Below are 24,810 nucleotides of genomic sequence, written 5' to 3' on the forward strand. Positions count from 1 at the left end.
TTTGGGGGGACCCCCACGTCAATTTTTTTTAAAAATTTAACACGGGGTTCCCCTTAATATCCATGTCAGACCTGAAGGGCCTGGTAATTGAATTTAGGGGAACCCCCACGCTTTTTTTTTTTTTTTTTTTTTAATCAATGAATGAATGAATTGTCGGCTAATACAGAGAACACTCATTGAGTGTTCTCTGTATTACGGAGACCCGACAATTTAGCCGCAAGTGATTTTAAAGGACTTTTTTTCCTGCACAAATGACACTTTGTGCAGCGACAGTTCTAAGCACCAGAAACATGCACCCCTTCACATGCATACTATAGATACCCCCCAGCTACGAAATTTAAAGGAATATTACACTTTTATTGTTTCACTTTAATCATTATTAAAATCACTGCTCCTGAAAAAACTGCAGTTTTTAAAACTTTTTTTTGCATTGATCCTTGTCCCCTGGGGCAGGACCCGGGTCCCCAAACACTTTTTAGGACAGTAATCTGCATATTACCCTTTAAAATGAGCACTTTAGATTTCTCCCATAGACTTGTATAGGGTGTTCCGGCTTTTCGAATTTGCTGCGAACAGCCTAAATTGTTCACTGTTCGCTGAACAGGCGAACAGGCAATGTTCGAGTAGAACATGAGTTCGACTCGAACTCGAAGCTCATCCCTAGTGGTGGAGGGTTCACGCGGTGATTGTGCGATCATTCCTTGGAGAAGGTGTAGGACTGTTTTCACTTCATCGTATCATACACAGAAAATTTGGAAAATTTGGAGAACTTTTCACTTGTTTTCACGTTGTTTTCCTATTTTTTGATATATTTTTTCATATATTTGTTTGGACATTCTAGCTTTAATTATCATATACAGCAAAGAGTGTTTAAATGAATTTATTTGTTTGCACAGTCTAATGTATGCACTGATTACATTGGTCACATTGTAATGTGGTAAAAACAAATAAGCGCTACACTGTTTTTCACAAAATTTATTAAACCTCAGTTCACAAACTTAACCACCTTCAGACCGGACCATTTTGCTGGTAAATGACCAGAGGTCTTTTTACAACTTGGCACTGCGCTGCTTTAACTGGTAATTGCGCGGTCATGCAATGTTGTACCCAAACAAAATTTGCGTCCTTTTCTTCCCACAAATAGAGCTTTCTTTTGATGGTATTTGATTGCCTCTGCGATTTTTATTTTTTGCGATATAAACGTAAAAAGACCGCAAATTTTGAAAAAAAATGATATTTTCTACTTTTTGTTATTAGAAAAATCCAATAAACTCAATTTTAGTCATACATTTAGGCCAAAATGTATTCAGCCACATGTCTTTGGTAAAAAAAAAAGTCAATAATTGTATATTTATTGGTTTGCGCAAAAGTTGTCACATCTACAAACTAAGGTACGTTTTCTGGAATTTACGCAGCTTTTAGTTTACGACTGCCTATCTCATTTCTTGAGGTGCTAAAATGGCAGGGCAGTACAAAACCCCCCCAAATGACCCCATTTTGGAAAGTAGACACCCTGAGGAAATTGATAAGTGGCATGTTGAGCCCATTGAATATTTTATTTTTTTGCCTCAAGCGATTGAATAATGACAAAAAAAATTTTTTTTTTTTTTTTTTACACAAAGTTGTCACTAAATGATATATTGCTCACACATGCCATGGGCATATGTGAAATGACACCCCAAAATAAATTCTGCTGCTTCTCCTGAGTATGGGGATACCACATATGTGGGACTTTTTGGGAGCCTAGCCGCGTACGGGGCCCCGAAAACCAAGCACCGCCTTCAGGCTTTCTAAGGGGCGTAAATTTTTGATTTCACGCCTCACTACCTATTACAGTTTTGAAGGCCATAAAATGCCAAGATGGCACAAAACCCCCACAAATGACCCCATTTTAGAAAGTAGACACCCCAAGCTATTTGCTGAGAGGCATTTTGAGTCCATGGAATATTTTATATTTTGTCACAAGTTGCGGGAAAATTACAAACTTTAATTTATTTTTATTTTTTTTCACAAAGTTGTCACTAAATGATATATTGCTCACACATGCTATGGGCATATGTGAAATGACACCCCAAAATAAATTCTGCTGCTTCTCCTGAGTACGGGGATACCACATATGTGGGACTTTTTGGGAGCCTAGCCGCGTACGGGGCCCCGAAAGCCAAGAACCGCCTTCAGGTTTTCTAAGGGCGTAAATATTTGACTTCACTCCTCACTACCTATTACAGTTTTGAAGGCCATAAAATGCCAAGATGGCACAAAACCCCCACAAATGACCCCATTTTAGAAAGTAGACACCCCAAGCTATTTGCTGAGAGGCATGTTGAGTCCATGGAATATTTTATATTTTGCCACAAGTTGCGGGAAAATTACAAACTTTTTTTTTTTTTTTTTTTTTTCACAAAGTTGTCACTAAATGATATATTGCTCACGCATGCCATGGGCATATGTGAAATGACACACCCAAAATAAATTCTGCTGCTTCTCCTGAGTACGGGGATACCACATATGTGGGACTTTTTGGGAGCCTAGCCGCGTACGGGGCCCCGAAAACCAAGCACCGCCTTCAGGCTTTCTAAGGGCGTTACAGTTTTGAAGGCCATAAAATGCCAAGATGGCACAAACCCCCCCCAAATGACCCCATTTTGGAAAGTAGACACCCCTAAATTTAGGGGTACACTAGTGAGACTAGGTAATAAATGGCGGGTGCCCTGAAACTATAAAAAAAAATAACTAACCAATCAGCGTCACCTGTAACAGTTATATGGTGATCACTGGTGAAAGGGTTAACTAGGGGGCAATCAGGGGGCTTTATGCGGTAGTATATGGGGGTCCCTGGCGCTATAAAAAGCTGCGGCGAACCTAAATACCTACCTGCCTAACTAGCGTCACCTGTGACACTAATACAGCGATCAGAAAAACGATCGCTTATTAGGCTGGGTTCACACTGGAGCGATGCGGGAACGCCACGAATCCGCGGCGGGTTCCCGCATCGCATGCCTCCCGGCGACAGTTCACACTGCCCTATGCGAACTGCTGGGAGTGTCAGTGAAATGTTAATGACACCCCCAGATCAGTTCGCATATCGCAGTGCGATCTGCAAACTCGGATCGCATGGTGTGAACACCCATGCGATCCGATTCTGCTGCGGACCAAAAAAAGGGTCCCGTGCGAGTTTGCGGCGGGTGCGACACGAATTCAGCCATACTATCTGTATGGCTGAACTCGAATCGCACAGAGATCGGATGTGATTTGCACTGCAGTGCGGTGCGAATCACATCCGTTCTCATAAACCGCTGCAATGTGAACCCAGCCTTAGTGACACTGGCGACGGGGGGTGATCACGGGGTTAAACCTTTATTGGGGGGGTTAGGGGGGTACCTTAGAACTAAAGGGGGCTAACCCTAACTGCCCTAACAGTTATTACAGTCACAAATGACACCCGCCGGGTGATCAGGGGGTTAAACCTTTATTAGGTAATAAATGGCGGGTGCCCTGAAACTATAAAAAAATAACTAACCAACCAGCGTCACCTGTAACAGTTATATGGTGATCACTGGTGAAAGGGTTAACTAGGGGGCAATCAGGGGGCTTTATGCGGTAGTATATGGGGGTCCCTGGCGCTATAAAAAGCTGCGGCGAACCTAAATACCTACCTGCCTAACTAGCGTCACCTGTGACACTAATACAGTGATCAGAAAAATGATCGCTTATTAGGCTGGGTTCACACTGGAGCGATGCGGAAACGCCACGAATCCGCGGCGGGTTCCCGCATCGCATGCCTCCCGGCGGCAGTTCACACTGCCCTATGCGAACTGCTGGGAGTGTCAGTGAAATGTTACTGACACCCCCAGATCAGTTCGCATATCGCAGTGCGATCTGCAAACTCGGATCGCATGGTGTGAACACCCATGCGATCCGATTCTGCTGCGGGCCAAAAAAAAGGGTCCCGTGCGAATTTGCGGCGGGTGCGGCGGGTGTGGCGGGTGCGGCGAATGGCTGAACTCGAATCGCACAGAGATCGGATGTGATTTGCACTGCAGTGCGGTGCGAATCACATTCGTTCTCATAAACCGCTGCAATGTGAACCCTGCCTTAGTGACACTGGCGACGGGGGGTGATCACGGGGTTAAACCTTTATTGGGGGGGTTAGGGGGGCACATTAGAACTAAAGGGGGCTAACCCTAACTGCCCTAACAGTTATTACAGTCACAAATGACACCAATGCAAAAAAAAAAAAAAAAAAGCAATTGGTGTCACTGTGACTGGGGGGGCAGGGGTAATTGGGGGGTGATCGGGGGGTAAAGGGGGGGTGTGAGTGTGCCTGGCATGTTCTACTGTGTAGTGTAGTGCTTGTGCAACTCACCGATGCTCTCTCCTTGGTGCCGGAACGAAAACTACCGACGCGGAGGAGAGAATACATCACTTCCTCTCCTGTGTTTACATTACAGGAGAGGAAGTGATGTCACCGGACAATTTCATTCGCCGGGAGCGATCGCGAGGGGGTGGCCATGAATGAATGGCCGTCCCCTCGTCCGGGATCGCTCCCGAACGAATACCGACCGCCGCAGGCACCGGGCGGGGGCCCGATCGGGCCCCCGACCCGCGGGAGGCAAGGGACGTACATGTAAGCCCTTATGCCTGCCCGTGCCATTCTACCGACGTACATCGGCGTGCGGCGGTCGGCAAGTGGTTAATTTGTGAAATGACTCTGGTCGGGAATCACATTTTTTTGCTAACCAAAGCAAATTTTCCCATAGAGTTCAAAGTAAATCAGGTTAATCCATTTTGAACTTTTTTTGTTTATTTATAAAAGTATGAAATGTATGTACAGTACAAAAAGAGGATTTTAAACATATATTACATATGGTCTTTTACATTAAGCTGACCTCTTTCATGTGTACATCCAAAAAAGAAAAAAAAAAAGAATAAATTATAGTTTCTCTTTAATCCTTGTTTGAAACAATCTTAAACCCCAATTTAAATGACTAATCTAGGGGCCAGAAAACAGTACTGTGCATCCAGGAAATGATCATCCGAGGGAATTATAAAGTTGTAGAATTCCTATGAACTGCTTTTCCATGATTTCCAATCAAGTGAGCCCACCCTCATGGTAGTCAGGGGGCAGAACCCCCTATCTGAGTGGCCTGGTTTGCCTAAGACTCTCATCTTGCACTGCCCTTCTCAATATGAACGTGTCAGATCAGGGAAGATGGACGCAGCTCGTGTTTGTGAACCAAAGCGCAGTTCGTGTACCGAAGCAAATTTTTGTGAATCTTTCTGTTCACGAACCGAGATGCTCAGAAGAAGAGATATATCACTGTATTTACTTGCTTTGGCAAACTGCCTTTGAAATACTTTTGTACAATAAACACAACCCAAGGATTACAAATCTGATATACGACCCTGACAAAATATTGTATTTCTCTGGATCTATGCTCAAAACATCTAACATTGTCATCAAGTAGCCCATATAATCGTACTCCAAATGCAATAATTAGCAGCATCAATTAAATAACAGAGTTTGCAGTAGAAAGACTACATTTCTGTGTTGTTTGTATATTTAATTTGCAAACAAGATCAATTATGTTTTATTATTCTAGAACACCATGACTGCACAGATTTTAGTGGAGTGGCTGAAAGGAAGGCTGAGAAATACAATACTGCCTTCTGAAATTAATATCAGTATATAATACACTATACTAATATTAATATACAACATTTAGATTTGTGGTTTTCATAGTGCCAATTTTATTTATTCATTCATATTTTATGATCTTAGTTCCTTTTTCTTTCGTGTTAGTTACACATGATGTGGATGTGTGGGGCTGCATGGCTCTGTCTGTTTTCGGGAGCTGCGGTGCACTCCAGGAGCACTCCCTCTCCCCCTATCTCTGATGTGGGGTGTGGGCAGACTTTTGCATATTGCGCATTAGCACCACATTCCCTGTGCTGTACAAGTGCTGCAAAGCATGGTCCAACTCAATATTTAACCCTAGGGACTAAGACTGGGATGCCATTAAAGTGCATGTAAAGGCAGGTGTCCCATGCTACAGATCGCCATCTGGCCATTTACAAGAGTTTTGTTTGGATTTGTGTATCTATCTGCCTGCATTTTACTAGTCTGATGCAAGGGCATTACCCTTTATTAAATTTGAAGCTCATACAGTATCACACTATGTGAAGGCTTTTGTTTCATACATACTTTAACTAGCTGATCCATTGATGGTTTTTGGCACTACTTCCTGGTTTGTTGAGAGCCTCCTGGTTTACCAATTAAGTACACCTGAGAGAGCACGTGGTATTTCCTTAAGTGGGTCAGAGATCCAATGAAGTACTGTATGACCACCCTGAGTAAGGGGGGTCACAGGCTTTCAAGTAAGCCTCCATTTTCTACTTTGGTGATGGGTGTCACACAACTGGGTGTTTGATCATTTCAACACAGTTTTGCAATGGACTTTACACATGGACTTTAGTCCCTTATGGGTTTTCTTGCAGAGATCGGCACCCTTTTTATATATTGCACTGAATTTATGCTTGAAATTAATCTCTAGTTGAATTTAGGTTTTGCACAATCAATGGCACTCATTGCACTTTAATTAGTTTCCTTTCCTTAAATAAGTTTCCTGTATGGCTCTTGGCATTTGATCAGATACCATCTTCAAACTGCAATGGGCATCAGTGCTGAAAGACTTTGCTTTACCAGAGGCTGGGATTGCAGGTAACTATATAATGCCTAGTATGTGTCAATCACACTGATGACGTCTGACTTGTGTAATAGGTCTACTCAGGGTCACCAGGTTAGGTCACTCCAAGGTAGGCAGAAACAGAGCCAGAAAATATGGCAGAGAACTTGTATCGCTGAGTCAAAAAGAGATAAGAGAAGCCAGTTGGTGGCTAAAACCCATATACTGCAATCATAATGAAAATATCATATTTGGCCAATGGAAGTTGAGATTAGCTATAAGATAAAGGTAGGGTCATGGAGATACGTTTGCACATTTGTATTTTCATTTGTCCTTAACTGTAATAAGCCAAATCTCAACTAGGACTTTTTTTTCCAGCATATCCCACAGATGCTCTATTGGATTAACATCTGGGGAATTAGGAGGACAAGTTAATATTGCAAACATGTTTTGTTCCTAAAAACCATTCTTCAAAAATGTTTGCAGTTATTGAATCTCATAGCATCTAACACAGTTTTTTCACTTTTTATACACTAAACTGAGCTTTTAACTAAATCATTATGAACTATCAGCTTTATTAAATAAGTAAAAGGAACCTGCTCTTTCTCTTTTAGATTTATCTTCATTCTTGACTTATTACACATGAAAACATTACTATATGATCAGGTATCAGCACGCAAAAGTCAAAGCTCCATGATAACTGAAACTAAGAACTACAAGTCACTGAAGAGCAATATACAAGAAAAGTGCAAAGCTCTTTGTGAAAAATTGGCAGCTTCTTTTTTATACCTAGGGTATTATTTTCCAACACAATCTAAAATAAAAGTGTTAATAGTGTTACCTTTTCTTTGGCTTTATCTTTGGTTTCTTCATCCATCCATTCATTCTCTTTCTCCAACATGTCAATGAATGCCCAACGGATACCTTCAATTACTTCCTCCATCTAGACAACAATAATCAACTTAAATGTTACAAATAACTACACTAAAGCATGCTTTCATATCAAATAATACAATTAATCTTTACCAAATCAATATAAATTCCAACAACATATTCTTATATTTATACTCTTAAAAGGAACCTATTAGGATAAAAATATGGAAGATGCCACTTCCGACAGTTTTTTACTGTTCATGAAATTGTATCCTTACATCACAGCTTAGTGAGTCACCAAATTAAATCCTGCTTGTGCATATCAGCTGTCATAATTGGGGATGAACAAATGTGTCTAGGTTTGGTTCGCAAGACGTTCAAACGTCTAACCCATCGAAAAGGGGAATCCTTAAAACCTAAATCCAAACCCTATTGAAGTCTATAGGAGGCATTGGGAGCTGGGCACTGGCACAGAGGGCAGGTACCAATTTACAAAACAGCAGGGAGAGGGTCCACCTTCAAATGAAACTTTGAAGGTGACATGAGAAAAACACAATTCCTTCTTATTACATTGCTTATGACCAGTTCTAAAATGTCAAGTCATGAGCTACTAACCAGGTCTTAAGATGTCCTGCCACCAGTTGCCCCACCCAAACCCTACCCTGCCCTGCCCCTATTTCCACCCCTAAACATGCCCTCATACATTATCTAATAAAACAACATTGTTAAATGTTTTATTCAGAATTAAGTTACACAAATAAATATTAACAACAACTTTAACAATATTAACAGAAAGAATATTTCATTGATCTGACTGTGATAAATACACTATGATTTGCTACAATAGGCACTGTACACATCATTACTGCATTGTTAAGTAAATATTGTAATGCTATATTAAATATAGTATTAAAAAAAATAAAACCAATGAATGATACTTTCACTGATTTAGGATGCAGAGAGACTTATAAAGGAGCACAGCACAGGACAAGGAAGCGGAAGTTGCCAAAGTTAACTTTTCCTATTAACAAGCTGGTGATTGGTTGTTAGGCAGTCTGAACACCCAATCACCAACTTGTTAATAGAAAAATGTTGGCAGCTCCCGACCAACCCCCCTCCCACCCTACCCCCACCTCATCTAGTTCTTTGCTGACTCCCGCTGCATGCCATGCCCTGCTAAGAGAATGACAGGGGGTGGAGGCTGGGAGGAGAAACAGCCCCTGTTTAACCCCGTCTGCTGGCGGTGTCATATGTGTGGATGTGTCATATTCTGGCATGTTGCATGTGTGATTTATTAATTTTACGTTAAGCTTGACTTAAATACAGTAGCAGCAGGTAATCTGATGCATTACGTAATGAAATTATAATTTTTTTTTAAAGTTAGTTTTGGCTATGACACCAGATTTGTGTGTCCAGCAGTAATGACCTGAATGAGGTTAGTGTAAGTTCTTAAAGTAAGAGTAGAGAGAGGCATGTGCATAAAGAATCAGTTTAGGGCTTTGTTTTCAACGAGTGAGAGGCTAACAGTCTCTGAAAAGGTAGAAAGAATGGAGACATGACCTTTGATAATGCTGAGAAGCAAACATTGTTCCAGTACTCATACAGTTTATAGTTTTTCATTGTTCCTTTTTTAAAACTTTTTGGTAATTTTTGCCCTGGCCACGCAAAGGGTATGTGTTTTTTGTTATTTTCAAATGATGCAGTGAAGTGCAGAGACAAAATGGCCAGCAACGGGAACATTTTCAAAAGTAATTTTTGGTCCAAAGTTACTAATGACAAAAAGCCCAGATAGGGTATTTACTACAGGAATTAAGAGACAGCAGAAGGACACTGCCATAAAAAAAAACTGTAGGACAATTTTAAATAACAAGGCAAAATTTTCTTAGAAAAAAAAGAGCACAGGCTGAGCCTTTACTACAAAAATGAACATACAAAGGAACACCCTTCCTGTGTCCTGTGTCATGAATATTTTCAAAATAGATGGAAATTTTTTTACACAACAAAGTATAGAATGTTTAGATGTCCCATGTGGAAGATTTTGATGCAGCAGGAAACAAAATAAATGTTTTAAGAACCGTATGTGAGGGTTACCTGGCTTCAGCAACTGTGACCCTATTGATCTCTACAGATGATTTGGTGTATTGGGCTGGTTAGGCAGGTTCCCCTTCCTCCCTTACTGCTTCATGTGTATCCTTCCTAAAGACTCTTGGTTGAAGGGTATGTGCATGAGATTACATGTATAAAGAATTTTATGAATGGAGGCAAGCAAGATGGTTGAGCCATAAAGTAGAACTAAAGGCATTTTTTTATAGAGTAAGAGAACCGTATAACCCCTGTCAGTTTTTTTCCAAGAGAAGGGGAAGCTTCAAAGTGGCTGGCTGGGGGGTGCAGAGGAGGCCCTGGACTGGGGGGGTTGCGGAGGAGGCCATTACCTTTTTTTCTTAAATTAAGTTTTAGAGGTTAGTTTAATGCTTTAGTTCTGAGGAACTGGTGTGCCATCTGTGTCTCGGATGTCTCACTTCCTGTTGTAACTATGAGACATTAAGCAAGGGGAAATCTCCCAATTGGACACAGATGATAATAAAAACCTGACAGTGCTTTAATCCCTCTTCACTGTATCTAAAACAAAAAAAGTTTCTCTTCAGGTATACTTTCATACCATGAGAAATGACACCAATAGTTCTTTTGGCATTAACTGCACATGTTTTTTTGATGTAAATAAGCTTTTTTTTAGTTTGCCTCATCTGCATCTCTCTTCTGTAAATGTGCAGGTGGGTATTAATACCATAATGATGTCTGAAAGGATTTGGAAGTCTATAACTTAAGGAATCAGATGAAAGAGAAAGGGAAATAATAATAATAATAATAATAATAATAATAATAATAATAATAATAAAAACGTTTTAATGCAGATGTCTTTTTTTATGCCATTAAAAAAGTGTATTAAGCTATAAATTGAAAAAAATCACAGAAATGAGCCAGAAATAGTGTACAGTCTATGAATAGAATGTAATCAGTTAAGCCCTTCCCCCATCCTCCTCTCTCCAATTTAGTATGCTTCTCTCAATACACTAAGTGCATTTAATTAATTTCCGTTATTATTGTGTATAATTCTGTATTGTGTAATGTGTACACCACCAGAAAAGTAGTAGTGACTGCACTGTATTGTGTACACCACCAGAAGTGTAGTAGCAACTGCACTATGGCTGGACTGTATTGTGTACACCACCAGAAAAGTAGTAGCAACTGCACTATGTCTGCACTGTATTGTGTACTGTGTACACCACCAGAAAAGTAGTAGCAACTGCACTACGGTTGCACTGTATTGTGTACTATGTACACCACCAGAAAAGTAGTAGCAACTGAACTGCAGTTGCACTGTATTGTGTAATGTGTACACCACCAGAAAAGTAGTAGCGACTGCACTATGGCTGCGCTGTATTGTGTACACCACCAGAAAAGTAGTAGCAACTTCACTACGGCTGCACTGTATTGTGTACTGTTTACACCACCAGAAAAGTAGTAGCAACTGCACTACAGCTGCACTGTATTGTGTACTGTGTACACCACCAGAAAAGTAGTAGCAACTGCACTATGGCTGCACTGTATTGTATACTGTGTACACGACCATAAAAGGAGTAGCAACTGTACTATGGCTGCACTATATTGTGTACCATGTACACCACCAGAAAAGTAGTAGCAACTGCACTACAGCTGCACTGTATTGTGTACTGTGTACACCACCAGAAAAGTAGTAGCAACTGCACTATGGTTGCACTGTATTGTGTACTGTGTACACCACCAGAAAAGTAGTAGCAACTGTACTACAGCTGAACTGTATTGTGTAATGTGTACACCACCAGAAAAGTAGTAGCAACTGCACTATGGCTGTACTGTATTTTGTACCGTGTACGCCACCAGAAAAGTAGTGGCAACTGCACTACGGCTGCACTGTATTGTGCAATGTGTACACCACCAGAAAAGTAGAAGCAACTGCACTGTGGCTGCATTGTATTGTGTAATGTGTACACCACCAGAAAAGTGGTAGCAACTGCAATACGGCTGCACTGTATTGTGTACCGTGTACACCACCGGAAGTGTAGTAGAAGCAGTACACCACAGAATACACCACAGAATACACTACAAAACAAGGGCGGCACAGTGGTGTAGTGGTTAGCACTCTCACCTAGCAGTAAGAAGGGTCACTGGTTCAAATCCCAACCACAACGCTACCTGCCTGGAGTTTGCATGTTCTCCCTGTGCCTGCGTGGGTTTCCTCCAGGTACTCCGGTTTCCTCCCACGCTCCAAAGACATGCAGGTAGGTAAATTGAGTTCTGTCCAAAATTGGCCCTAGGATATGAATGGGGACCTTGGATTGTGGGCTCCTTGAGGGTAGGGACCAACATGAGTGTGCAATGTACAGGGATGGGGACAATTGTAGACACTCACTCAGGTTGAACTGGATGGACTGGTGTCTTTATTCAACCTAACTAACTATGAAACTATAGCTAAAGGCTACACTGGATGCACTGGGATTGGCCAAAGCATGCAGGTCAGGTGCATGCTTTGGCCAATCATCATACAGCAATGCACTGCAATCTCGCAGTGCATTATGGGGCATTCAGCAGCGCTCAAATTTGCCACGAACGCCTCAGAATGTCGAGTCGACCTTATGAACATCGAGCTCATCCCTATACAAACAAAATTGGATTCTGTGTGGCAACCCTTATGAGCTACAAGAAAAAAATAATTAGCATTTATAGGTGTTATTTTCATATCAGAAAGAAACATTTTTTTTGTACCATACAGCACATTGACTAAAATCAAGAAAAGTTATCTAAGTTTTAGCATATTAAATCCTCCTGCTGTAAATATACAGCTTACAAAGAACTGACATGCAGATGCAATTGGCATTAAAACAAGCAGTATGGCTTTCATTACCTAAAAAAAACTGACTGCATGTGCAATCTCTGAAGGATCCTGAATTGAAGCCAGAATTAAAACTTTAGAGAAGAACATCATTTGGATTATAGAGCCAAATAGGTGTGAAAACTGGAAATAAATTGTACATGGATCCTTCATCTAATTATATAACACATTAGATATTATCATGAAAAAAAAAGAAAATAGTATTGAGCTTATTGCATAAATGTTATGTTTAACTCTTGTCCAATACTATACAGCTTTATACATTAAGTACATTAAGTATAAATTGCACCTAAAATGTACCCACTAGGTGTGTTCCTGCTCTTATTTTGTGTACGTGTTACTATTTTTTTAGTACTAACTCAAATGTACATGTTTTACTAATGTTAGCAGTTGGCTTTAGAAGTTCAGTCATTTTTGGCTTTAAATTAGAGCAATCTGGCAGTTTTTTAGCAGTTTGTCCTCAATTGCACTGTCCTTCCAGACCATTCTCAGGCAACATAGGATTCTAAACATAAAGTAGAAGGCATTAACTATGTAAAACACTTTTAATAGCATCAGTGGATTATACTAACCCCAAAACCAAAAATTGTACATATTGTAGTTTACCAGTCCTTAGATTAAATGGCTTCATTACTTTTCTTTAAAGTTTTTTTTTCATTATTTTCCCCTTGTAATCCTGTTAATACTCTTCCTGTACCTGCATCTCTATACTAATTTCTCCACTGTATCTCTGGAGGGAGCCAAGGTTGTCACACATGCTGGACTTCAAACATGTCTGCCTTTACATTTTGAATTCATGGGACTAGTAGCCTACAGAATAAAGATAAGGTTCTTTGTGTTTTCTTTTAAATTCACAAGCATTGACAAGAACATTGCAATTCTAGCAGGATCAACAGACATTTTCTACTAATTGATGAAAGTGTTCATAGCATGAAAAGTAAAAACAAATGTAGCCACTTCATCTAAGGACTGGTAAGCTGCAATGTATTACATTTTTGTTTCTGGGTTTAGGTACACTTTAACATAATGTTGCCACTGTTACTGCCTTCTATGACCCAGAGTGGCAGCTAACACAGAACAATAGGCAGCAAAACAAATCTATATAAATGTCAAATATCCCTTTTTCTGTACAGAAGTAGCTCATTTTAATTGTAATTATGTATATGTAAATGCATGTAAGCTTTTTTAACACCTTATTACAGACATTTTCTTTCATTCTGTTTTTAACAGCCTCAAAAGATCATTGGTATAAACTGAATTTCTGTCTGAATTGCTTCTAATGGGAACTCTTTAGGTGTCAATACTACAGTATTATATAGAGCTTGGTCACACGTGCATCAATACCCTGAATTTATGCAGCATTTAAAGCAGAGTTCGACCCCAAAAGCGCAACTTCTGCTTTAAGGACTCCTGACTCCCTGACATGGCATTTTTTTTGGGGGGGGGGGGGAGCGGGTACCTAGTTTTGACAGGAACCCAGGTCCCACTTCTGCTTGGCTGCCTAGGCAATCTGAGAGGAAGTTCTCCTCTCCCCTCTCTCCCTCCCTGCAATCTTCTGGGACATATCACAGGTCCCAGAAGAGTGCCCGGTAATTCAGAATACACACCCGATTGTGAAGCCGCAAGCTGTCACAGCCGGGTGCCCACACTAGTGATGCCAGCGCTGGGGAGAGGTGGGGAAGAGAACTGAGGCTTCAGACGGCCACAGTGCTGGATTGTGGGACAGGTGTGTTTATTAAAAGTCAACAGCTACACATTTTGTTGCTGCTGAATTTTACTAAACACAGAAATGTCTGGAACTCCGCTTTGAGCAGCATTTTTAAAGCCTTTCAATGCCTCCCATGAATATTGCAATTGGCAACACACAGTGCAATGCACACATGTCTCACTCACATGTTAAAAAAAATTAAGGAAGATCAATGTCCAGTAAATGTATGTGTATATATCCACATATCATGTAACAATAAACTGTAGATAATACATAATAAACTCAAATACAAAAAAACAAACAATGTTTTAATATAAAAAATATTTTAGTTTTTTTTAATATAAAACACCGATTTTGTAATAAGATCTCTTAAGATGTAATATATATATGTACATATATATATATCTATATATATATATATATATATATATATATATATATATATATATATATATATATACATACACACACACACATACATGTGGTATACATATATATTTATATATGCAGTATGTATATTGATAAGTATCTTGCTAACACCTATAACTAACCCCCCCCCCCCCCCCCCCGCTCCATCATTTATAGTGGACAAAAAAGAAATATTAAGACCTTGTTTAGACTTGCTTTGCTTCTCTCACATACATTTTTGCATTCAAACCCTTTATGGATTAGACACTCCAAATTGCAAAAGCAGGAATTCTCTCATGCACATAGCTGGTGATGTTTCTTGCCCAGGCTGATATCCAAAGATACAGCTCATATTCCAAACACTGTAATTTTGCCAGAATTTTTTTCTGTGTACCTCATAAAAATGTCTTGGAATGGAATGATTAGTCACCCATTTAAGACCATTTAAGATATTCCTCCTATGTTCACAAATTGCACAAAATGTAAGACTTAAATAGAGCATACCATATAGGAAAATAATCCCATAGATTACATAGAAAATGTTTTTTATTATGTCTCATCATGTCCTTCTTACATTGTCACATAAATTGACAAGCCCTAAAATTTCTTAGATCACATCTAAAATAACATTTTTGGCTTGAGAAATTTAAATTGCCTCTCTGGGGGTGGTTGATATTATTCCTTACTCTGTTGGGGACAATCAAACTCCTCAATTCCTGTGGTTTTTCAAAAAATTATTTTGGTCTTTTCCTGAAGCACTTTGGTCAGAGTAGGGTCTTCTAACAGGATTTTTTGTTAATAAATTTCTTGATAACAAAATCCCGATTGTTTTATTGAGCACTAAACATAGTTAATGTATTGCAAGAGTAGGCATTAGATATGTGCACTGACAAATAATTTGTTCATTTTCGTTTCATTCATTTTTTTTTTATTTAATTCAGAAATTCTAAAATTTGAAAGTTCTAAAATTCGAAATTCTGAAATCTGAAGATTCCGAATTTCAAATTTTCTAATTTCTGAAATTCCAAATGATCAAACTTTCAGATTTCCGAATTCTCAAATTTTCGAATTTCAGTAAAATTCAAAACAATAACTAACTAATAATAACTAACTATTAAATTATAGGTATTGGAATCTCTTTTTAAATTTGGCTGTTTGTAAACGTAATGAGTACAAATTTATCCGAAGTTACAAATTATCCAAAATAGCGAATGTCGTATCTAAACAAATGGAATGGAACAAATTATTAATAAAAAGGTTTTAATATTATTATTGTTATTTATTATTATTAGATTGTTACATTCCATTCGTTTAGATATGGCATTCGTTATTTCAGATTATTCATAACTTCGGATAAATTCACACTCGTTAAGTTCACTAACAGCCAAATTTAAAAAGAAGGAAATTCCAATACCTATAATTTAATAGCTATTATGTTAGTATTTGGGTTTTCTAATTTTCGGATTTTCATTCTTTTGAATTTTCAAATTTTCATTCTTATTTTTGGATTTTGATTTTGAATTCTCAAATTGCCGAAATTTTGAATTTCTGAGATTTCGAATATCCACATTTTTGCATTTTCCAAATTTTCAAAATTCCTAATTTTGAATTTTCGAATTTAGGAAATTTTGAATTTCCAAACTTCCAAATTTCCAAAATTTTTAATCTTTAGAAATTATAAAATTCGTAAATTTTAGAATTCAGAAATTCAAAATTGGGAAATTTCAGAATAAACGAATTTGTCAAAATTTGAACACTGCCTGAGGGCTTTCACACTGGAGCAGTGCGCTTGCAGGACAGTCAAAATGCATCTTTGGGAGCGGTGTTTTCACTGCTCCTAAAGCGCCCCTTGCCATTGAAAACAAGGGGGCAGCGCTGCAAAACCCGCCAACAAAGTGCTTTGCTGGCATTTTTATCCCTTTTTTGGCCGTTAACAGGGGTTAAAACTGCCCCGCTAGCAGTAAGACTAAGACACATACACTTATGCCCTGTACACACGGACTTTCCGACGAAAAATGTGCGATCGGATCGTGTTGTCAGAAAATCCGATCGCGTGTGGGCTCCATTGGACTTTTTCCGTCTGAATTTCTGACACACAAAGTTTGAGATCTGGATCTAAAATTTTCCGACAACAAAATCCGAATGTTTAAATTCCGATTGTGTGTAGACAATTCAGACGGACAAAGTGCCACGCATGCTCAGAATAAATTACGAGAAGAACGCTATTGGCTACTGGCCTCTTTATAGTCCCATCGTACGTGTTGTATGTCACCTCATTCTGAATAATCAGATTTTCCAACAACTTTGTGCGACCGTGTGTATGCCAGACAAGTTTGGGCCAAAATCCGTCGGAAAAAATCAGACGGATTTTGTCGTCGGAATGTCCGACCGTGTGTACAGGGCATATTTAATTTAGATGCACAGGTCTGTTAAGACAGAGACCTTCTCTTGCTCTTGCCAGTATCCAGATTTTTGTCCTATCAGAAGTTGATAAGGTGCCTATCTGTTTAGGCCAGGCAGGCCTGGATGACTCACAGTATGTCCTCACACACACACACGGAGGTTGATGTACTAAAGGCAAATAGGCTGTTCACTTTGCAAGGAAACCCAGAGCTTAGTGAATGTGGTAAGTTTCACTTTGCAAATAATACCCAGCCACGTGCAAGGAACATTTTTAAAAACTCACATTTTTGCTTGCATATGATTGGATGATAGAAGTCAGCAGAGCTTCATCTCATTCACTAAGCTCTGGGGAAAATTTCCTTGCAAATTGCAGATTCCTTTGCAGACTTAGCTGCCTATTTGCCTTCAGTAAATCAACTTTAGTGTTTCAGCAACAACTGTCTCCACAGGAGCCCTGATAGACTGCATACTCTTCCGATTTTTAGGCAAAACCTATCTTTCTCTAATTGGAATCCACTCTTCGGCTGTCTCTTCTGATTGCTCAGACACCCTTTCACTGCCAGAACTTGCTATTCTCCAAGCTTCGTGCATTTTCCGTGCTTCTGCCACAGTATACAATATATAAACTTCTAGGGACGATTTTTATTTTTAATAATTTAATGCTACTTCAGAGAAAACCCACTCCATGTCCAAACCTTACCACCATGATTAATCTGTCAATTAGGAATTAGTGAATAGAGCTGCTCAGACTTGGCATATTAGCTCAAATACTTTGGGATTCAATAATTACATATAGAGCAATACCGAGTCCCAAAACAGATGAATGTTTGTATTTTTACTCAGATTTATTTAATTCCTTGGCTGTCGTTTTCAGCCAAGGAAGCTGCCATCTTTGTCTTTAATATACAACTGCCATGATGCTGCACATGTGATCAGTTATGACACCAGCCATTGGATGGTTTGACAGTTTGGTTGAGAGCACAACCAATGGGAAAGTTACATTTCCGGCACGTGCCGGAAATGAAACTGTTTTATGGATGGATTTATTCGCATTTTAAGTCATAGATCGTGTTTAGTACTTGCTCTAGGCTGTTTCAGCACCTGCATGTGAAGTGTTTACTTGTTTACACATTTATATTAATAAAGATTAATAGCTTAGCCTTAATATGCTAATAAATATTGAAATGTTAACATGTTAATTAATATGTTTAGATTATACCATCAATTTCTTGTCCTCCTGGAAGTGGGCATCTACAAACATCTTCCCAACAGCATACGGAAGTGCATTTTCAATATAATTTACACATCTGTCCCATCGAGCTGCCAAAGAATTTGTTCCCAAGAGAACCTGCATCATGAAGAAATTAGACACTTAGTATTCCTAAATGATTAAAGACAGTTTCTGTAGTTCTGTGAAACATCATGCTATTGTATATCTATCGAGATGAGTCAGTGCTGATTTTTCTTAGTTTGTAACGATACATTGCACTAAAATGTATGTCCGAAATAAAAAGAATAAAAAAAATACTGTATTTATCGGTGTATAACAAGCACATTCAGTTTAAAAGGGAAGTTTCAGGAAAAAAAAACGTACTGGTACATTTTAAATAAGGAACTTTGAAGCAAAATAAGGGTCAGTGCCCATCTACAGACTCACCATTGCCATCAATGCAGCCTGATCAATGCCTATCTGCAGCCTCACAAGTGCCATCAATGCAGCCTCGTCAGTCCACATCAATGCAACCTCACCATTGCCTCAATGCAGCAGCCTCACCATTGCCATCAATGCAGCAGCCTCACCATTGCCATCAATGCAGTAGCTTCACCATTGACATCAATGCAGCAGCCTCCCCATAACCACCAATGCAGCAGCCTCACCATCACCATCAATGCAGCAGCCTCACCATTTCCATCAGTGCAGCCTGATCGATGCCTATCTGCAGCCTAGAGGGGACAGGGAGGGGGTGGGATGAGCACCGACAGATTACATACAGTGAGAATCTCCTATGATAGACAGAACAGTGGTCCAATGGCGGCCCAGGAGATGGGACTTCCTATTACAGAGGCCACCAAGTAAACAGGAGATTCTCACTGTATGTTATCTGATGGCGCTCGTCCCACCCCCTCCCTGTCCCCTCCCAAGCAGCTAAACATGATGTATTGGCATATAACACGCACACACTATTTGCACCCAATTTTCATGGTGAAAAAAGTGAGTGTTTTATGCCAATAAATACAGTAATGAGCAAAGCCCAACAATAAATGCATGTTTTGTCTTTTCATTACCTTATACAAAATAATACCTATTGATTCTTTCAAAGATCTAGTGAGTTCCCCATTTCTGTACTGAGCTACAGCTCTGTCTTTGCTGCACTGAAATCTCAAACAGCATTGTCAGTTTTCCTCTGATGGACTGCAGAACATGTCCACTACTTCTGGAGTCCATCAGGAGAAACCTCAAATGGGGCTGACAAAACTGCTTGGCATTTCAAGGCAGCAGAGGTAGTGATGTCAGCTATAACAGTGTTTTAGGAAACAAAAGACAAGAAAGTATGCTGCATGTTTTTTGTCCACATACACTTCAAGGCAATAAAGTGTAACAGAATAAATAAAAGCCATTTGAGCAGCCTACACAGGGTAAGTGGAGCCAGGCCCAAAATGGCATTCTGTACATTTAGACATGGATCAGAAGTATAGGAGATAATTTGTGTGCTGGTGTTAGTTCCTTATATAGTGCCTTAAAAAAGTATTCATACTCCTTGAAATTGTCCACATTTTGTCATGTTACAACCCAAAATATAAATGTATTTTATTGGGATTTTATGTGATAGACCAACACAAATAGGTCTATCACAAATGGCACATAATAGTGAAGTGGAAGGAAAACGATATCAATTTTTTTTGCAAATAAATATCTGAAAAGTGTGGCGTGCATTTGTATTCAGCCCTCCCGAGTAAACCATCTTTTGCTGCAATTACAGCTGCAAGTCTTTTTTGGGTATGTCTCCACCAGCTTTGCACATCTAGAGAGTGACATTTTTGCCCATTCTTCTTTGAAAAATAGCTCAAGCTAATGGTTTAAATGCACGCCACACTTTTCAGATATTTATTTGTAAGAAAAAAATTGAAAACTATTCATTATTTCCCTTCCACTTGACAATTATGTGCCACTTTGTGTTGGTCTAGCACATAAAATCCCAATAAATGCATTTAGGTTTTTGGTCGTAACATGACAAAATGTAATGTAATGACAAAATGTGGAAAATTTCAAGGGGTGTGAATACTTTTTCAAGGCACTGTAGCTAAATAGTCCATAGCACCCCTGTTTAAATAAACTTCTAAAGCATACTTTATACCAATAGTGCTAGTGCATCAAGAGAATGGTTCTAACAGGCTTTGTAAAAGTTGGACTACATGCAACAATGTATGTATGATCAGCAATGGCTGCTTTTATAGTCTATAAAAAGCAAATGAAAAAAGCAAAATGCAATAAAAGCAAAGAACAAACTGACAATCAATAGACAAAAACATAACACATGCAATGTCATCATTGCACACTTAATAGTTACATTTCTTTCTAGTTAACATGTTCAATGTTACTGTATATACTTCTGCTTAGTACCTAATAAACACAGGTTAAAAAATAATCTCAACTAATGCTTTTGATACTTGAAATCTTAATTTTCCTTACCCGTGCATACTCTAGTTGTCTATACTGAAATTTTCTACCGAGATTTGAAATTCTTGAATACACAAATTTCCATATTAGGTAGTTGGCAATAGTCCTGGAAAAATAATAGAAACAGAAATCAGTGTGACCTGAATATCGGTACTTCCTTATTTTTTCATTTATTATTATTAGTTTTTATTTAGCAGCTTATCATTTTAACATGTGGGCTGCATTATGTAACCAAGACATCCACATAAACTGCAAGTGAAGAAAAGAAAAGCCTATCACTAATGAGTTAAAGGTAATAAATCAGTACCCTTAAATATAAATGGTTTGGAAAAGATAAAGCCCTATTTAAAGAGGGATTCCACCAAAAAAAAAAATATTAAAAGCCAGCAGCTATAAATACTACAGCTGCTGACTTTTAATAAATGGACACTCACCTGTCCCGGGTTCCAGCGATGCCGGCAGCCGAGGGCCGATCGATCGCTCGGCTCTCGGCTGCTGTCGCCACCATTCTAAGTGAGGGAATCAGGAAGTGAAGCGAATCGGCTTCACTTCCCGGTTCCCTACTGCGCATGCGCGAGCCGCGCCGCGCAATAGGAAATCTCTGCGCTGTCACTGGGACCCGTGTGTGTCCCAGCAGACAGCGCGGCAGGGCAGGAAATGGCGTAGACTCCCACGGGAGTCTATGCCCGGAAGTGGGTGAAAATACCTGTCTTTGACAGGTATCTCCACCCCCCTCCCCCCTGAAAGGTGTCAATTGTGACACCGGAGGGGGGGAGGGATCCGATCAGCGGAGGTTCCACTTTAGGGTGGAATCCCGCTTTAATAAAAGAAAGCATTAGCATACATCCAACGGTGTTATGGTCTAAGCATGTCCAAATCTAGTTATGATGTGATATACAAACCTCATAAAGGAAAAAAAAAATCCTTATCTCCCCTGACAGAAGTTTTTTTTTTTTTATCGTTCAAAGCAGCAGACTGAAAAAAAAAAATGGAAAGATCGCCATACTTGCATAAGCAATGTTAGTAAACTGATCTCCTCTACTGTGCCTTTCTGTCACCGAGAGCAGTGATCACTGTCCTGTGTGTTGAAGCCCAGCCTCCCCACAGTTAGAATCACACCCTAGGACACACTTAACCCCTTCACCGCCCCTAGTGATTAACCCCTTCACTGCCAGTGTCATTTACACAATAATCAATGTATTTTTATAGCACTGGTCGCTGTATAAACCACAATGGTCCCAAAATACTATCAGTGTCTGTCCACCATAATGTCACAGTCCCAATAAAAATCACAGATTGCTGCCATTACTAATAAAAAAAAATTAAAAATAAAAATGCCATAAAACTGTTCCCTATTTTGTAGACGCTATAAATTTTGCACAAACCAATCAATATATGCTTATTTTGATTTTATTTTACCAAAAACATGTAGAAGAATACATATCGGCCTAAACCGAGGAAACAGAAGTTTTTTTTATATATATTTTTGGGGGATATTTATCATAGAAAAAAGTAAAAAAAAAATTGCGTTTTTTTTTCAAAATTGTTGCTTTTTTTGTTTATAGTACAAACAATAAAAACCGCAGAGGCGATCAAATACCACCAAAAGAAAGCTCTATTTGTGGGGGGAAATGGACGTAAATTTTGTTTGTGTACAACGTCGCACGTCCGCGCAATTGTCAGTTAAACCACTGCAGTGCCGAATCTTAAAAAGTGCTCTGGTCAGGAAGGGGGTAAAAATTATTTAAATAGCGTTTTTGGTTTGTGCTGCACAGATGCAGTCTAGCATTAACCACTTGCCAACCCCACTATAACAGTTTTACTGCTACAGGGCGGCACTGGATCACACACAATGTAAATCTGCACTTTCAGGTTTTGCCCATGAGCCCAGCGCCTCCCTCCCACTGATTCTACACAGTGGGAGCTGATCAGTGTGTCCCATGGACCTGATGTCTGCCGGCACCTGCTCATCGTGGACAGAGGCAGAATGGTGAGTTTCCTCTGTTCTTGCAAAATAGGGATACTAATCTTTGCCTTTGCTTAGTAAAAGCACCTCACACAACACAGTAACACACCAGTTAGGCACACAGTTAACCCTTTGCTCGGCCCTGATGTTAACCTCTTCCCAGCCAGTGTCCTTAGTACAGTAACAGTGCATATTTTTAGCACTGATCACTGCAATAATGTCACTGATCCCCCAAAAAGTGTCAAAGGTGTATATCTAAGTACAAAGGCAGGGCTGACCCCACTCTGTCTGTAAAAATGCTGTGTGTTGTCATCCTACAAGAGGTAAGTGCAATTCTGGCAGATCAATGGATATTTTCTGCACCTACAGGGCTTTTAAGGAATAAATCATGGTCAAATGTAAATGTATTGGAGAGAATTATACTGTATCTGTTTTTTTTTGGGGAGTTTTTTTTGTCATACACTTTAAATATAATTTGCAATAGTACAGTCACATATTTGTTTTCACCTCCAAATAATACTAAAATCACTCACAATAACTAGATTAAAACTCAATCTATGCCAGTAATGTCAACGTGATTTCCACAGAAGGTTTTGTAGCATTCTCTGTAGCTGATAAATACTGATTATACAAAATATTGACCATAAATTGATCCACCACCACATATAGAAAACACTTATTACAGAAATGACTCAGAGAACACTGTGTGTAAATGTGAAAATATGTTTATGGATGCAGCAAGGGCAAACACTAAGGAAAGGTGAAAAGCAAGTCCCAACAGATACAGCTATTTTTTATTGTGTTTTTATCCCCTGGATGGCTGGAGCAACATATAGGAAAGGATTCAGCACTTCACAGGAATTCCTCTAATCCTAAATGAAATGTCTGGTATTGCTGTGAAACACATTGAATTGACATCTGATGAGATTGTGAATTTCCATTAATCTCCAGCTACTGCTAAGTGTCCTATATCCTACACCTCTTAGAGCTGTCACAAGCTACCAATCATAAATTGTTCAAAAGAGCCCGGTTGCGCTTACCGCAAACAGGAGTTTTATATCTCTTAGACATCCTATTTGTGCGTAATGAGAACTATTACTAAAAATAACAAGCTCTCCCATAAAAAGTAGTAAACAGTAATTGAGAAAAACACAAAAGCAGCCCACAAACTCATAGTTTACTCCAAACCTACAGTAATAAGCTTTCATTGTTACTATTACTGTACGTTTTTTTACAATGTTTTTAAATATGGTCTATGTGAATGTATTCAGTCTGATTTCAATCATCTTATCAACCTGTTTTAAAAAAAAAATCTCTGTTTATAATATTAAATTATGTATGCACATGGAGAGCACACATTGAAGCCTGAGGATGAACAGAACAGCCAATAAATAAAATCATCTAAATGTAATCAGCAGTGACAGTTTTTATATTTCTATAATGAACAATTCACATTAACAAACTGTTAACAGGGGGTTGAATGAAATAAAAAATAAAAAAATTGATTCCCTATCCACTCATGCAAGGTTGATCAGGAAAACCTCCCTGCTGAGCCTTTGTATTCCGACAGTGGGGAGACTTCCTCACCACCAGAATACACTATAGCCTGCAGCACCACCAGAATACATTCTAGCCTGCAGCACTGATGGAACGGGGAAAATCCAACAGGGTGGTGGTACAGAAACAGATCAGTAGATCGACTTTTGTACAACCTCCTTGAACATACATGGTTTAAAATTTGGCCAATCCCTGTGGAACTGGAAGAATTTCAATCCATGTATGGCCATCTTAAAAAGACAAAAGCATATATTTTAGCCCAACTCTAGGTTGAAGTTAGATGCTTGTTAACTCTAGAGGATGAGGAAAAATGTGTAATACTTGCCTAATGCCGCATACACACAACCGTTTTTTCCATCAGAATAAACTCTGAGGGTTTTTCCAATGGAGTTCCTCTGAAACGGGCTTGGCTACACATGATCACACCAAAGACCAAGCGTCTAGAACGTAGTGACGTACAGCACGTACAACGGGACTAGAAAAGGGAAGTTCAATAGCCAGTAGCCAATAGCTGCCCATGCGTTGCTTTTGGTCTGTCGGAACAGCATACAGACGAATGGTTTTCCCGATGGGAATGGATTCCGTTGGAAAGATTTAAAA

The 24,810-nt window shown here is 39.2% G+C and overlaps 1 protein-coding gene across 1 annotated transcript in view; it reads right to left on the bottom strand.

Moving 5' to 3' along the window:
* PHEX (phosphate regulating endopeptidase X-linked) overlaps positions 1 to 24,810 on the bottom strand; it is a 331,765-nt gene that overhangs the window by 123,530 nt on the left and 183,425 nt on the right. The window contains exons 10-12 of the mRNA XM_077480708.1: positions 20,700 to 20,793; positions 18,228 to 18,356; positions 7,528 to 7,629 (exon numbers count right to left, since the gene is read on the bottom strand). Coding sequence (XP_077336834.1) covers positions 7,528 to 7,629; positions 18,228 to 18,356; positions 20,700 to 20,793 — 325 coding nt within the window. The remainder of the gene's footprint in view (positions 1 to 7,527; positions 7,630 to 18,227; positions 18,357 to 20,699; positions 20,794 to 24,810) is intronic.

This window comes from Lithobates pipiens, unplaced genomic scaffold, assembly GCF_037356315.1.
Source record: "Lithobates pipiens isolate NorthernLeopardFrog02 unplaced genomic scaffold, aLitPip1_a1.2 Scaffold_16, whole genome shotgun sequence".
NCBI lineage: Eukaryota > Metazoa > Chordata > Amphibia > Anura > Ranidae > Lithobates > Lithobates pipiens.